The sequence below is a fragment of the Podarcis raffonei genome, chromosome 1 (genome assembly GCF_027172205.1).
Source record: "Podarcis raffonei isolate rPodRaf1 chromosome 1, rPodRaf1.pri, whole genome shotgun sequence".
Taxonomy (NCBI): Eukaryota; Metazoa; Chordata; class Lepidosauria; order Squamata; family Lacertidae; genus Podarcis; species Podarcis raffonei.
Genome location: NC_070602.1, coordinates 35,886,986 through 35,903,575, shown reverse-complemented (window position 1 = coordinate 35,903,575; position 16,590 = coordinate 35,886,986). Strand labels below are relative to the sequence as shown.

Here is a 16,590-nt window from a genome sequence, read left to right as displayed (position 1 = left end):
GACACATTTTGAAACCACACTTTGAGCTCTACGGTCAAAGGTGGGGTTTCCTTTTTTATTTACAGTATAAATTTAATGCATCAGGATTGCAAACAATGGTGCTGCTTTTTCTCTAATTTGGTTCTATGCAATAGATGCTTACATTACTTTGTCAAGGGTACATTACCATCTTGTTTTGCTTCAGTTCAATCTGAGAAATACATTCTCTCTGCTAATCTAATTGTAAAACATGGAAACACAAGATACCACCCATTATAAGAACATTTTCCATGTCCCAATGATGTGCTTAGCAACTAATTCAAGAAACATGCTGCCACCCATTCTTAGTTTGTATTGTGCCGATTTTCTCTTTAAAGAATGGGTCCATTTGTAGAAACAATTTATGGAAGAAAGACATGTTACAAGGTTAAATGAATGGCACACAAAGGTTCTATGAACTGCTTTGCCATGAACAGTTACAGAAACAATCATGATTATAATTTTTGGGGCGGAATAGGCATGGAAAAACCACTCAAAATCTGTGTGTTAAGAATCTAGTCTGTCATTAAATGGAAAGTTTTACACTCAAAAGTGTGCTACTTAGTATCATCTACCTTTTAGAGTAAAGGCACAACGATTTCATTAATTGTAGATGATAAAGACAAACACAAGATTGCTTTAAGATTGTAAAATCAAATATCTAAAACTGTAATCCTAGTCGTCTGCCTCAGTGAACTCAGTGGGGCTTAATTCTGAGCAGGCATGTGAAGAATTGAACTGATTTGCTTTCAAATTTGACTCTAATGCCATTGCTTGACAATATTCTCATTTAAAAAAATACAAGCTGCCCTGCCATTGTGTTTCCCATTTTTAGAATACAAATCACTATTTGTTCTTGAAACTGGTTCTTATAAGGGAGTGGCACAGTTGAAACTGTTGATAAATATTACAAGTCTTTAAAGCAATGCAGTTTATTAAAATGTGCAAAGCAATAGTTTTGTTAAAATTTAAACCTTCCTTTCCTAATTACTTGGAGAATAAAACGACACTTAAAACTCTGCAACACAAAATATAACCAACAGTAAAGTACAGGTACACCATTTAGTATTTATTATATGCATTTTATATACATTATTTTTTTTAAACAGCTGTACTTTTGCTATGTTGTACAATCTTAAAAATTTGCTGATTCATAGTTTGTAAAACAGAAAACTTACAAAACTCATCAAAACTTGCAAACTGATCAGAAAGATTTTTGTGGAAGACTAGAAAAAATACTTTATTGTCTTAATCATGCAGTTACACAAACGAAATCTTTTTGTTACACCATAAACTGAAGCACATCCGAAAAAAACAAATCAAAGCAGAGAATAACTATTCCAAACACAGCCAATTTCTGACTCTTGATTCAACTACTTTTGCATTCTATTTGAACCGCAAATAAAACATTTTCACTCCAAAAGTTCTGAAATGACTTCCTGGAATCAACTTTACTCCAGACACTTAACTGGAAAAAGTCTGTCTAACTTTTAAAACTATTACATGTCCCATTTTTAATCTATTTTAGACTGTTCGAAGAGTGCCATAATAGATATACAGGGCCCCTTGATACGCTACATAAAAAGAATATAAAGACCAACAAAAATGAAATAAATAATAGGCCATTAGCCAGATGGGTAATCCTTGATAAATAATCTCGTAAATACAGTTAAGATGTACAAAATATCACATAGTGATAGGATGCAAAGATTAATTTTAAAAGTTCATTGGGAGGGCTGGGGGTACTTAGTTCCTTTGTGTTTCGCTTACACAATTATTTACAGTCCTTTAGGAAGCCAGTTATGCAATGATGATGAATTAGCATCCTGATGAAAGGACTTAGTTGAGCTTCATTAGATAACAAAGGAAACGGTATTGTTACAGGGCAGCGGGCCAGCAAGATCTCTGTGGTTTCGGGTCCTATAATGCAGAAAAAACATCATCCATACAATCTTGAGCACTGTTGTGACAGGCTAAATATATAAAAGACATATAAAAACTAGAATTTTATCCAAATATTTTGTGCAACTAATGCTAAATATTTTAAGTTAATTCCTTTTTCTTTAAAGCAAAATAAAAGTTTAAAAGGGGAATCTGTGGCATTTGACTGATAAGTGAAGATACTAAGAGATGCAAAGAAAGCTACTCTTGGAGCTCACTCCCCCAACAAGAGCACCACATTCCTAACCCTAAGGCAGCACACAGAGTCCAAAATAAAAGTCTTTAATAAGATCCGACTCCACGTTCGTTTAAAGACACACCTAAATAACAGACAAACGCTCAGTCCATATCCAGTCAAGGCTACAAATACTGGTTTGCTTTTTTTTTTCCTTTCAAAAATACAGTAATTACAGTTAAATGAATCAGCCCAGCGTTATTCACGAGATCGTGATTTGACCAATCTAAATCTGCCCCAAACACACAGTCTCTGCTGAGGCTGGTCACATGTAGTGTCTCATCAGTAACCGTTTCAGTGATGGCAGTGACGCATTCCCTCTTTTCGTCCAGGCAAACCTGCTACATGAGATGCAGGTTTGCTTTGTTATGTCACACAAATACTTTGGCAAGGGCATCGGCTCCTGCACTGGCAATATATGCTTTCGATGGATGAAAAGCTACGTCATAAATGGATTCATCCAGCTTTTTCCTATGGGCTGTTATTTCTTGCACACACGTTTTGCTGTCCAAATTCCACAATCTAATAGAGCAGTCATGACCTGAATGAAGAGAAAAACAAGGGTCAGGATTTCAGACATAGCTAAATACGCAATACAACAAGATCCGCTAGCAATACAGGAGACGTTGCTAATAATAATAATAATAATAATAATAATAATAATAATAATAATTTATTTATACCCTGCGTGTCTGGCTGGGTTTCCCCAGCCACTCTGGGCGGCTTCCAACAGAATATTAAAATACAATAGACTTACTTCCAGACATCAAGTAGATTCCATTAGGGTCCACAGCTAAACTTGTGACAGCATCCAAGTGAGCAACCATAGAATGGATCATTTTACCTAACAGCAATTAAAGAACATGTAACGGTTACCAAGGATTCAACCTTAAGAAACAAAAATACTGCATTGTTGGATCAGAACAGGTTTCATCCAGCTCAGCATTCTGTTTCCAATGGTGGCCTGCTAGGTGCTTCAAGGAACGTCACAGAAAGGCATAAACATTTGCCCTTAAATCAGTAACAGTTTTAAAACGATTATGTTAAAGGGATGGCATATGACTTTTAGAGTCTTCATTATCATAGTAATTTTGTTTCTGATTGCCAATTCTTTATGAATGCCACTTAAAGGCAAGTTGACACACTCGATTGAGAAGGTTAAACAGCTATTAATAGATTTGCAAAAAGCAAGAACGTAGGAAACACCAAGCCAATAACTTATTGAAAATAATTCCCAGTCATTGAAGCTGCACAAAGTACAGAATCCAGGAGGGCTAGAACAGAATAATGGAGACAGGAATATGCTTCTCAATTTGGGCCGACTAATCCCATCTGCAGCTCCTATTTCCTGATGCCAATTCTAGCTCCAGCTATTTCCCCGCTACAGCAGTGAAAGATAAAATACTTTTAACTTTAATCTTAAAGGAATAAACATAGGCTTGCCATCCCCACCATCCCCCCGCTGCACCTCAGCCACTGTCTTGAGCTGCTGTGATCACAACATTCCAATGGAGGATTTGGGAAACTGGGGATTAGGTGGGAAAGGCTGAAAGAAGACCCAAATGTCCCAGACTAAAGGAGGGATGACTGACAGAGAGGAGAATCTATAGAACAAGCAGGAGCATAAGAAAAGTATCAGAGGAATTGGCAGGATGCTGACGAAAAGGAAGAAGGGCATTTTCATTTCCTTACCCGTTTTATTGTCAAAAAACTTGATGTGTCTATCTTCATGAGCTGTTATTGTTACAGGGAGTGTTGGGTGACTTACTACCCTGTTAATGTGATTGTTTGATTGTAAACCTGAGAACACAATAGAGATGACAATCAGAGGAGGAAGGAATCACAATGAATTCAGTTAACATATTTGGTGCAGATCTATCTATCTATCTATCTATCTATCTATCTATCTATCTATCTATCTAATCTCCACAAGTTATCCCTGTCACTCTAGCTTCTTATGGGAGGATATGACATACATGCAAAGGATGGATTCAAAGACAAAACTGGCTCCAATTCAGGAAAAGTGGGGGCTGGGTTGTTGCTATGAGAAGGAGCAACAGCAAGCCTCAGGCTCTCGTGTTCCCCTCCTTTGCACACAATCGGAAGAGACTGGACTCTTCCGCTTATAGCAAGACAAAAAGATGCCAAATGATGGTTTGCCAAGAAACTAGAAGTGGAAGCTTTTCATCTCCCCCACCCTCACCCCAGAAAGAAATGGGAGGAAAGAAAATTTGAGCCAGAGGACATACCATGAGTACCCCTACCCACTGTCAGTGGAGTTTTGTGGAGTAGTTGAGCTGCTGCCACCACATCTGCGGTTCAGTCACTTATGGCGAAGCAAAAGGTGGGAGGGCAGGACGACTGAGCCTGATCCCTGCAGAAGCTTCAGGCTGGAGCAGCGGTCAAATTTCAAGTCAAATAATAATGGCTCAGTCCCCCTCTCTCAGAATGCCCCATTTCTGCTAAACTCCACTGGCCTTGGAACCCCTCTCTATGTACAGCAGAAGACCAGGGAGAGAGATGTGTAGAGGGATGCCTCTGCTCAATCTAAACCATCCTCACCCACACAGACCAGTGTATATGATGGTTTGATTGTTTTGCAACTGAACTACTCTTACTCTGACACAGAACTTCTAATAAACCATGCTTGCCAATGCTTGCTTTAATCAAACTGATTATGGCCCTAGTTTTGGGGCGCTCATGTACTATTTTAGCAAAGATTTCTGGGGTATGGGCAATGAAGAAAAAGTGGATGAGCAGATGTGTAACACTGGCACTTGTACTACTTGAAATGAAGATTGTAAGAAGCAGCTTTCATTAGGCATCTCCTTACTTGAAGAGGTCTGGTTGAACATGTCAGCAAAAAGACATCAAGGACTTTTTATCTGGCAAGTGAAATGTGGTTTTTTTAAAAATCTTGTTTGTCCTCGCCATTCTTCTTTGAAGCAGTTCATCCTAATTCTTCCATTTTACACATGGGGACTCGCTGATGGTAACTTTCAAGACCTCCCAGTAAGTTCACACAGTTGAGGCAGGATTTAAAACAAAGCTTCCCAGAACCAAATTCAACACCACCAGAGGAACTTAAAAATATTCCTGTTTACCAGGCATTTGATGGCAGAAAGATAGTGTTCCTGGCAACTGTGAAATTATTAGTTGTGAGGGTATGTGAATGTTCATACATTTTCAGAAGTTCTGAGATGCTTTCACATGTTTTGAATATGTTTTTAGATTATTTTTAATTGAAATGTTTACAGTCACCCTGGGCTCCTTTGAAAGGAAGGGAAGGGTAGAAATTTAACAAATAATACGGTGGCAAGCAAATATCTGGTAAGAACAAAAACTGTGGCATCACTGAACTACTTCAGCTGAACCTCCCCAGGATTTCTGTACACATATTTCACTGATGTAAAATATCCATTTGAAGAAAAATATTTTCCTATTTTTATATTACACCTTGGCCTTGTAAGATAAAGTCCCAGCTGCAAAAGTGATAAAAAGAGCAGTAAAGAACCTCTTTTGCTTACCAGAATCAGTCTGTGATGAAAGCATTACCAGTGCCTGGGATGTTTCCAAATCATAGATGACGGTGTTGCCAGTGCTAAATGATGTCACCATATGAGCAGGATCACAACCTATAAAGTCAACTGATGTGGGTATTCCATACTCTGGAGCCGAAAGAAAAGAACGAACAATGAATCTGTTAAGAGAAATACTTCTACATACAATTTAAGTTTCTAAGATAATTAATTTACTCAAAGATAAATATAATAATTAAAGTCAATGTACTGCTCTTTTTTTAAAAAAAAACACAACTTCATACACCAAGCTATATTTATTTTAAAGCAATTTATGTTGCTTCCAAGTATAACTCCCATCCGAAATAAAATGGCTTGGATTCAGGGATCATAATGTGATTTTATTGGTTTATTTGTTGTTAGCCAGCCAGAGCAATAGAAAATACAATGAAAGGAAATTATTTAAAATTTTCAATAAACAAACAAACCATTAAAAAAAACCAGACAAAAACCAAAAGGACTTGGAGTTAAAGGAAACACAGGTGTCTAGACTATCATTACCGGCTGTTATGAACTTTAGATTTGCTTCTAGAAATACTGTTTCTTGGCTGGTGTGTATGTGTGTGTACAAAAATATTTTCTTTTAAACTTAACCTTTGTTAACAGATAGAAAACCTCACAGCTCACCTCTATTTCCATTGTAAGTGCAAATGCAGGGCACTTTTTCTGGTGGATTCCATAATCTAATACTGCCATCTGCTGAGCAAGATAGTAAGTGATTCTTTATACCGCTATAAGCAAGACCCCAGACCGCATCAGTGTGAGCAATTAATGTGCCAGCTAGAACGTTTGGCTCTTTAGGGGAAAAAAAGAAAAACAAAATTAATTAGTCAATCTTTTGAGTATTTCTAACCAGCATCCCAAAAGATGTATGGGTTCTTATAATGCAAATCTGTGTGGATAATCTATCAATTTGTTGTGAGATTCCAAATTATATAGTCATAATAACTGATCTTATTTCTTCTCTCCACAGATGGCTTCAGGAAGCAGCACTGGATGAGTGCTACTCTGGTCCTACCTAGGCTTTTGAGCTATGGGATGCCACAGGGCACCAAACTGTCTCCAATGCTATTTAACTCCAATGGGAGTGGTCACTGGAGCAAAGTGTCATTAGTATGCTGATGATACCGAACTCTATTTCTCACTAACATCTGATTGGGAACAGCTGAGAAGGCCCTGGACTGTTGTCTGAATACAATGGTGGGCTAGATGAGGGCAAAAAAAGAAGAGTCTGACTCCTGGCAAGACTGAGACTCTGTGGGTGAGCAATTAAGTTCCCACATCAAGGAAGTTGGAAAGCGGCCTGCCTAGATGGGATCCAGCATTGCCACTGCAGGCAGACGTGTCCTTCGTGGCTAGGAGTGCCTTTCACCAATTTTAATTGTTTGGATAACTATAGCTGGTCCCGGATCAGCATAGCTTGACCGCAGTTGTCCATGCATTGGAAACCTCACAGCTGGATCACTGCAGCAACAACCTAAGTGGATTAAACTACATTATGACATATTTTGATAATGCTTACCATATGTATCATAAGGATCCACATTTGGGCTAGGCATGTTCCACCATTGTATAGTTGCATCTATTCCACCACTAAAACACTGCTCTCCATTGGAACTAACTGCCAATGATAATACAGGTCCACTGTTTTAAAACACAAAAGCAGTAGATTAAATACCAAAGTCAATTTTGCTTTATTGTTTGACAATATTGTATGACAATAAAGATATTATTATTATTATTATTATTATTATTTTAAATATCAAAGCTTGAGTAGAATATCAAAATTACACTTTTAAACACACATACTTGCTGGTAACCTTACAATTTTGTTAAATAGTACAAAAGCTAAGAATCAGCATTAAAATATGAAAGATTTGAGAGGAAAAATCCTATTAGTAGTACAATTGGAACTATTAACAGAATAGATACTAATGACACATAAGGTGCTCATTTAGGAAAACAGAAACTCAACTAAGGTAAGAACTTAGGAACAGCTAAGAACTTTAAGTATGATTAGTAATTTAACAAACTCATCTGAAAAGTTACAATTATGAGAGAGAACAGCAAGTTACCAGCACATACAAAAAGCTGCTTCCATTCTTAATACACAACATCTCCTTATTTTGTCCCACCACATAACATGTGGTACCATACAGTGGTACCTCTGGATGCGAACAGGATCTGTTCCAGAGCCCCATTCGCATCCTGAGCAGAACACAACCTGCGTCTGCGTGTGCCACGGTTCGCTGCTTCTGCGTGTGACGTCATTTTGAGCGTCTGCGCATGTGCAAGCAGCGAAACCTGGAAGTAACCCGTTCCGTTACTTCCAGGTCGCCACGGAACACAACCTGAAAACGCTCAACCCAAAGCATATTTAACCCGAGGTATGACTGTACTCCATTTATCAGAGACAAGGGAACAAACACATCTTACATTATATTGTCACCTCAACTTTTCTTTTAACCCTTCATAACCATAACCATAACCAGTAGTGAACAGCATGGTGCGATGGCATCACTCAACAGATCTCTGGTTGGTTGCATCATTGCTACTTACTGGGAGACAGGGGCGGGACTAAGGTGGCTGTCAGCACAAGCACCTTGGCAAAGTCAATCTGGTGCTCCTGTTGGTGCATCTGCACCAAGCCAACCTTGCCCCTCTTCCTCTATCTCCCAGGAAGCAGCAGTGACACAACTAGCACCTCGCTCCAGACAAAGTCTGAGCACTAACCATAGTTTGCTCTAGGTGTACCAGCAGTGGTCTGCCTGTGGAATGTATATATGAGAACATGGCGATACTTACATATGGGCTCTAAATGTGTAGATAGGTTCCACATCTAAAGAGGCACTCCTGTAAGAAAGGTGTCAGAAATAAAGAGGTCAGCATAATTTATCTCCCCCAATATGAAACTTCCAGCAATTTCTCTCAACAGTATCTAAATGTATACTTGCTTTTTGGCAGGAACTGTCTTTTGCAAGTTCCAGAGTTTTAGGGTATGGTCCTCAGAGGCCGTAACCAGCACAGGCTCTACAGGATGAAAAGCTAATGCCCGCACTCCATCGAAGTGGCTGCGTAGCGTATACTTAGGATTCCATGTTTTCCGAAAGGCATCTTTGTTGGCTGGCAGCTGAAGTAAGAATGCATATTGTTAACATCTAAGTAAGAGAGGCACACAGCTAAAAGCTTGTCGGCTGTGGGCTCTTAATTGCCACATGTATCACAGAACACAAATTGAAGCATAAGTTCAATAAATGTTATCAAGGAATCTGTTCTGCTAGGATTGCATTGCAATGCTGTGGAATGACCTTCAGTACCAACTCTTGCATTTTTATAAGAATACAGATAACGTATTTTTTTTATTTTGAAAGCAGGTTTTTTCTAAATTTGCTGCTTGTATAGAAAATGTTGAGGATTTATGACAGCCTCCTGAAGTTTTAGTAAACACAAGCTACCTAGAGGATTTCTGATGGTTAAAGAAGACAAACTTCCATATCCCATCTTCCTTCTCCTCCCCTAATTTCTATCTTTATTACAACACAATACATCATACCTGAGTCATCTTTCTTTCACATCATCTCAGTCTATGTATGTGTCTTGCTACCTTTTTAAGGATTCTGTTTATAAAAACCTTTTCGGGATGCACTTGAAACAATGTAAATACCACAAATATACTGTCGTTAAATGCCAATGACAGTAAGTTTCTTGTTGATTTTACAAGAATCTTATCTAGTATGTGTCATTAATACATTTTATTGTGGAGACCTATTTATAATAATCATATGAAATAATATGCATGGTGCATAGCAATAGACCTACATTATGTGGAACATTCTAAGAATGTACTACTGTTAGATCTATTTTAAAATAAAGTTGTACTTACATCGTAACTGTAATCTGCATCATTAGCTACAGTCAAGTCTGCAAGGTCCCCAAGGCCCAGAACACTTAACAAAACGTCATCTGAACCCATAATAAATGACTTGCCCCCTCCAGATGGAAACGTAATTGGCTCAGCTACAAGAGACAAAAAATAGTTTATTATGATCTGGAGATTAAGAATTGGTAAGATTTTAATAAGAACCAAGAATTAAAGCTCAACGATTCCCCAAAATGAGTATATTTTGCATTGGCACATTTACAGTTACATGTTAAATTTCATCAGTAAAACATGGTATCTACTAATAAATCCCTTCTTACATATTTGTAGTCACTAACATCTGTAACTATAATAATGCTGAAATTTTTTTGTTTCCCTTTCCACACATTGATTCCCCTTTTGAGTATAATTTTACTGATCTGTTTTATTGATTACTAATGACCATGAATAAGCAAGAGATAAATATTGCATCAGAGCTGTTTCAGTTTCGTTTAATATTCACTTACCTTTTCAAACATGCCATTATGCACTGTTATTCAAAATGAAATTTGTGCCTCAAATAACCTTTCACTGAAAATATAAAATAGTTGCAATCCTATAAACAATGTAATCCCTCTGAGTAAGTCCCACTGAACTCAATGGACTTACTTCTTAAGAAGGCATGGACAGAATTACCAAACTACTGCCTCACTGAATATTTTTAAAAATCATGTTTTGATTTGTTTTAATAGGGCAAATGAACAGTGTCTGTACTTGATTATTAAGAGATAAGATGAAGAGGCATTCACTCATTTAAGCCTAGGGTGAAATTCAGTAGAAGTGAAATGGCTTTAAATCCAGCACATGCTATATTAAGAGAAGGGGATAGGAATTTTCTTCAGTTGTCCCTTCCTACTTCAGCCCCCTGCACCCCCCAAAAAAACTTTTCCAGAGGGTTGGGGGACCCTCCAGAATAGCATGGAAGGTGGCCGTGGGGGCTGAAAGGGAAAGGGAAAATCAGAGACAATCACTCCTTTTCTCTTAGGTTAGCATATGCTCCCCGCCCCCAAGCAGAAGCCGTTTTCAAGTGGAACAGCATTCCACCAGATTTCCTCACTAATTCCTACTTTATTTTTCAATAGTTTGCTAAAAATCAGTGAAGTGGCGCTTTCAAATGTATTTACAATTTCAGAAAATTGTTTTCTTTTAAGAGAATTTAACCTGCTTTTGGACCAACATAACATTCCATAATGTCACATTTTCAATTTTAGTTTTCTTTGTATCTTTACTTTCAAAAGCAGACGTCATCAGGCTACCTATCCTACAGACTTTTCTCTACTTCCAAATCTGAAGGAATCAGTCTTCAAAGCATGCACAATTGTTATTTAGACCAAGCGATTTAATAATTAATTATTTTTAGAATGAATTCATTGACTATCTACAATATGAGGAAGTCTCTGGCATTCTCTAAATTTTGTCAAGTTTGTATTTTCCTGGTACTGAAGTTCTAGCAGAAGTAAATGAACAAAATAACCAGGAGAATCAGACACAGTAAAAAGAAAAGAAAACTTTAAAAATCTACTGTTGCTATTAATAGACTATACAACTAGCAGTGGGAAAGGAAGGCAATGCTCAAAACAACATGCTGTTTTCCACATTATGCAGCTTGCAGCTTGCCAAAAGAATAAAATTCCAACATAAAGTGCAGGAATGCTGCACTCTAGTGAGAGAATGAAGTCACACATCCAATCCATCTATGTATATAAACTGATGCATCCAGCTGCACTACATTAAAATGACTACCTCCTTCCAATGGTTTATTTCCTAATTTCTTTTATTTTTTAAAGGATCAGGCTGGGTTGCTTCCAGGTAGTTCTGTGCATCTTTAGAAGTGAACTGATTCCCATGATGTACCATTTGCACATACAACTTTTGCTGTCAATACTAAAGGGTCCAGGACAACTAACAGTAACAGTGCATAAGCACAAACCTTGTTCAAACACCACATACTAAGGGTTTTGCATGGCCAACACATGAATATCAGGGAAAACCTCATTTTTTTTTTTAAGATAGAACTGTCCTTAAGATAGGATTTCCTTCGTTTCAGGGAATATTTTAGGAGCAAATTTGGAACTGACGTTGAAATTTTGAAAACATCAGAACATGTACTTTGATTACCAACGCTAAAATGCTGAGCTAACAGCATTTTATTTCAGGTGGTGAGCAAAGCACAAATAATTTCCACTCAACACTGGTGCAATATGTTTAGATAAGGACAGATTTTTTAAAAAAAATATTCTCAATAAAGTAGAATTAATAAAACTTCAGAGAAGGTTATCATTTACCAATTTACCTTATTGTTGCTTAATATTTGCTACGCACCACTGTTATATTATTAAGCTTTATAATCAAGTAAACATACAAAATCTGGGTATTGATTTCTGTTATACAAGACAAAAAAGCTAAAGGACTAAAGTGGTATTCTTTTGCAAATCCATGTTGCCCAGCAACAATGGCATCTAAATGGGTTTGGAGGGGCTATACAAGTGTGGTTTTAAAAGAAAACCTTCTAAAAATAAAATAAGTAGGTGAATTTGTTGTACCTTCCTCTGCTCTTGCACCTTCATGATCAGTCATTCTAGAAGAGGGTGACCTAGATTGATTAATGACTCCTGAAGGGATGTGGGGTAGCTCATCATCGCCCAGATCAGCTATCATGTCGTGCAGTTTAGTCCTGTTGACCCCTGTAAATTAATGTCAGCAGCAAAGGTTCATTTGATTGCCACCGCTTGACCTGACAGCCATTTACATGCCCAGTTTGCTAATCAATATTATTGTTTGAATGTAATCTCGTTATAAGACACATGATGGAGTGTGTGTGTGTGTATATATATTTACATGATGTTGTGTTGGAAAATGAATTAAGATCTCCTTTTTAAAGAATTCCAACTTGTTCTTTGTGTAATTGCTATTTGCTGTGCTTAAGATAAAAGAGAAGCTTGAATGTTTGAATTCCCTAAGAATGTAATCCTTGAACATATGCATATTAATTATATATTGACAAAAAAATTCCAGTATTTATATTAAAAGCTAGCATCACCAAGAAAGAACAAACTTTACCAAAAGAAGGGACAAAAGTAAAGGTGAACAGGTGGCTGGGAGGCAACAAACTGTTAACTTTCCCCTTTTGTGTTTTTAAATAGGTAATTGGGCAATTTAAAAATATTCATTTATCAGTTGTAAGAAATTTTATAAAATAATTATTGTATCTGGAAAGTTGACTTCAAATTAATACTCTGGCCTATAAAGTGCTTTAAACTAAAATGAGTGCAGAATCTCCAAAGAAACTTTCATAAATAATAAACCATAATCATAGATTGAAAATCAGAGAGATAGGAGGTGGAGTCTCCTCAGTCTGTTTTTGGCCAACAGAACTACCAGCTCTTCTTCTTAGCCAGGTAACCACAAGTCCTTCATTACAATAAATAAATTTCTCAATAAATTCTAAAACTACTCTTTTCACTTCAAGATCCCTACGCATCCAAGTTTTACCACTAAATAAAACACAATGCCCTTATATTACAAAAGATGGAGTTATTCTACACAAAGCGAAATAAAGGACCATGCCATTTACTGACACTCTAAAAAGTGCTAGATATGCACATACTAGGGTTGCCAACACCCCTTCCATTCCCCCCACATTAACTCACTACATTCCCCTTCCCACTCCATGCAACTGCTAAGTTCGCTTTTCACCTTCCCAACCCCATTTCTGATGACACTACTACTCACTTCTATTTTGTGGTCCCTCTTTGCACTAGTTTTCACTTTTACCCCGTGTCCATGCCTCCTCCCACTGTCAGTATGTTTAAGTGACAAAAGACAAATCAGCTTTTAGTTACTAGACCAAAATTATGAACAGCCCTTTCCAAGCCTTTCCACCCTCACCAAGCTTTTAATGCTTTTATCTAATATTGAAACTTTTATCATCTCTGCACTTTTCTGAGACTATACAAGATATGATTTTTTCCACTTCTATACTGAGAAAAAATGATGGACAGTACAAACTTGGAAGAACACAGTTGCTCTTGGGACAAGGAGTTGAGAGACACCTGTAAGCATCTCTGAACAGTAAGATCAACAAGAGGAGAGCTGCAGAGTGCTATCCTGCAGGCTATAAACTCTAAAGTGCTAATCATTTTAAAACCAGGACCTTGAGTAATCATGTCTGTGTTGTAAATAGAACACACAGCCTAGTCTTATGGCAGTTGCCAACTGTCTCAAGAGAAAGAATGCAAGAATGCTGGCAAAACAGGGAAAGGAACTTTACAGAGTGGGTAGAATCAGGGGGTGCTCAATCATACCCTAAATGCTAGTTTCTAAGGATTTGAAGTGGGTCTCACTTTGCCCAGTAATTCTGTCTGAACAAAGAGATGATGTCGGATATGGGTAGAAACAGAGATTACTGTGTTCCACGACAGGAACTCCATAACTGCTATGATTCTTAAAGGATATCTGAAGCCCTGTGTTATGAAGTGGTGTCATCTTTACTTGGGAAATGTGGCACATCTGAATGTTCTCTGAATTCCAAGAGTGTACTGGGAACAGCACTAACAAGAATAGGAGTGTGAATGGACATATTTTACAAGTCAGGCTACCCAATTGGTGAAACCCAAGAGCAAACTCTGTACTTGTCACATTGAAATCAATATAGAACTGACATAGCATCATGCTATCTTCTACCTATTAACATTTTCAGAGGCAGTCACTGGAAGTTCCAACTATTTGTTATGTAGAGATCAAATCAGAATGTGAAGAACCATTTTTGTATTACTGTTCTAGTACAGTTGCATTCTTTGTGGTATTGGCTGCCTTGGTTCTGTTGGGAAAAGGAGGGATATGCATTTTTATATAAAGACATTTTTCTTTAATACATCAGATGCATCCTGTTGATTTTCTGTTGAAAAGCCTGAAGTTATTTTAGTAGCTGCATCACCTGGGAATATTACAAGCAGAGGACACTGATTCCCTAGCACCAAGGAAAACAGCTGTGCCCGTAATATCCAGCTGTTCTGATTACTAAACTCTTGTAGAACTTGCTCTACATTTTTTGATTTTCTGTAGATTTGCAACATGTACACCATTTCATTACTATTTGTGAGGAAATAGACACCTTACTGCAAAAACGGTTCATTAGTCCAACATTTTATCCTATATACTTTAAATATATATGCTGCAAAATGGTTTGATGTGGAAGCAGAATCTGTCTCCAAACATATATTGCAGCTCCATAATAACTTTACAACAGACGTCTCTGTGTTTGTCAGCACAGGATGGAGTTATATAATGGGCATGGGGCATTTCCTGAGGAGGCAAGAAAGACCCATTCAGAATAAAGTATTTAGTATTGGATTAAGCATATAATGCAAGGAACATGCAACACTATTTTTAAAAAATGAAAAAAATGCATGCACAAATCTATTTGTGGTGTTAAATGTTTGCATACAAAGCCAATCTAGCATCAATATTTTGCTACAAGAGTACAAAAGATATGCTTTGATAACAGCATTCCTATGCATGCATTTGTGGAAGAAAATCTCACTGATGGGTTTAACTTCTGAGTACACAATTATAACTGGGCAACAATGTCAAATCTACAGACTGATGTTTATATCTAATGCTGTTTGTGTGTGAGCAAAACAGATATTTGCTTTCTCTCTCCCCCCCCCTACAGACCTCCATGCACCCTCAAAATTTGTTTCAGAAGTTTAGTGTACATTCTGAAGCAGATTTGGGGGCAGGGGGAGAGGAAGTCTGTTCACACAGTGTTGGATTTGCCCCTTGTATATATTTTACATTTCTGCTTCTTCTGCCTTAAGTCTACTTTCTATCTTGACCAAAGTTTATCTGGCTAGGCAGCATTTCTCAAACCCTGGCTTAAAAACCCTGGCTATGTTCCAAGTCCTCCAAACTATTGCTGCAGAATATGAATGAACAGAATTCTTGGAAACTGATGTGTTTAAGAATCTGTGGACTGGTGAACTAATCCAACACTGCCTAGGATGATAACTAGAATAGGACATCTCAAACTAGTTGGCAAGAAGATAGCAGCTGATGTGGCTAGAAGCTCTGATCTGCTCCTTGCCTTTCTGCAGCTTCTATGGCTATCACAGCAGGTTTGGTGATTACAGTGCTAAATATTTGCTCCTGGGAGGAAAGTATCTCTATCTATGCTGCAGGATCCTTTCCTCGTTTCAAGTTCTTACTGTGTATTCCAGTAGGATCCTTCCCCCGTTTCAAGTTCTTACTGTGTATTCCAGTAGGATCCTTTCCCCGTTTCAAGTTCTTACTGTGTATTCTACCACTGCCCAGTTTGAGAATCACGGAGATTCTCGGATTTAAAAAAAGCCATGACTGCTGCAGACTCTTGTCATCCCAGTAGTATCTGAGGGAAGAAGATGCTGAACTTACCAGCCCCACACTCAACATGGTGAAAATTAAGCTACAAAATTAGCTGCCAGGGCTACTCAAACAGACTTGCTTGATCATCAATAGGAGCAACTCCTTCTGCACCAACAACTATCCTTTTCCCAGAGTTCTCCATGAACAGCAGAGAAAGGATAAAACTCTTACTTCTGGGTGGCTTTTGCAGAAGCAGCACAAGACTCTTTGTGCTGTTGGCAAAGCCACAGACAAAGCTCAGCCCCTTCTTCAGGTTCCCTTTTGCTACTTTCATTCTTCAAAGTCAGCACAAACTGGTAGAAAAGATATTGTCCCTCCAAGCCCTCTGCAAGCATGAGGATTTGGGGGATGGTTTGATTCCCACTTCACTTCATGTGATATTTTAGCAGTAGCAGTGTGAAGTGCAATGAGATATGGCTCCTCCCAAGTCCTAGTACTAGTCCTTAATTAGTAGGCCAAGCCAAAATCTGCAGACTGTTGTTAGAAATACCTTTCAC

At 37.8% G+C, this 16,590-nt stretch overlaps 1 protein-coding gene across 4 annotated transcripts in view; it reads right to left on the bottom strand.

The window, feature by feature from the left end:
- Positions 1 to 1,066: 1,066 nt before the first annotated feature.
- STRN3 (striatin 3) overlaps positions 1,067 to 16,590 on the bottom strand; it is a 44,037-nt gene continuing 28,513 nt past the window's right edge. For 2 of the 4 annotated variants that reach the window (XM_053380977.1, XM_053380984.1), the window contains 10 exons: positions 12,235 to 12,375; positions 9,656 to 9,789; positions 8,727 to 8,902; positions 8,578 to 8,625; positions 7,295 to 7,416; positions 6,400 to 6,567; positions 5,722 to 5,862; positions 3,887 to 3,994; positions 2,952 to 3,038; positions 1,067 to 2,735 (listed from right to left, as the gene is read on the bottom strand). In XM_053380977.1, the coding sequence (XP_053236952.1) occupies positions 2,566 to 2,735; positions 2,952 to 3,038; positions 3,887 to 3,994; positions 5,722 to 5,862; positions 6,400 to 6,567; positions 7,295 to 7,416; positions 8,578 to 8,625; positions 8,727 to 8,902; positions 9,656 to 9,789; positions 12,235 to 12,375 (1,295 nt within the window). In that variant the 3' untranslated portion in view covers positions 1,067 to 2,565. The remainder of the gene's footprint in view (positions 2,736 to 2,951; positions 3,039 to 3,886; positions 3,995 to 5,721; positions 5,863 to 6,399; positions 6,568 to 7,294; positions 7,417 to 8,577; positions 8,626 to 8,726; positions 8,903 to 9,655; positions 9,790 to 12,234; positions 12,376 to 16,590) is intronic. The other 2 variants (XM_053380992.1, XM_053381001.1) reach the window with 1 other exon arrangement.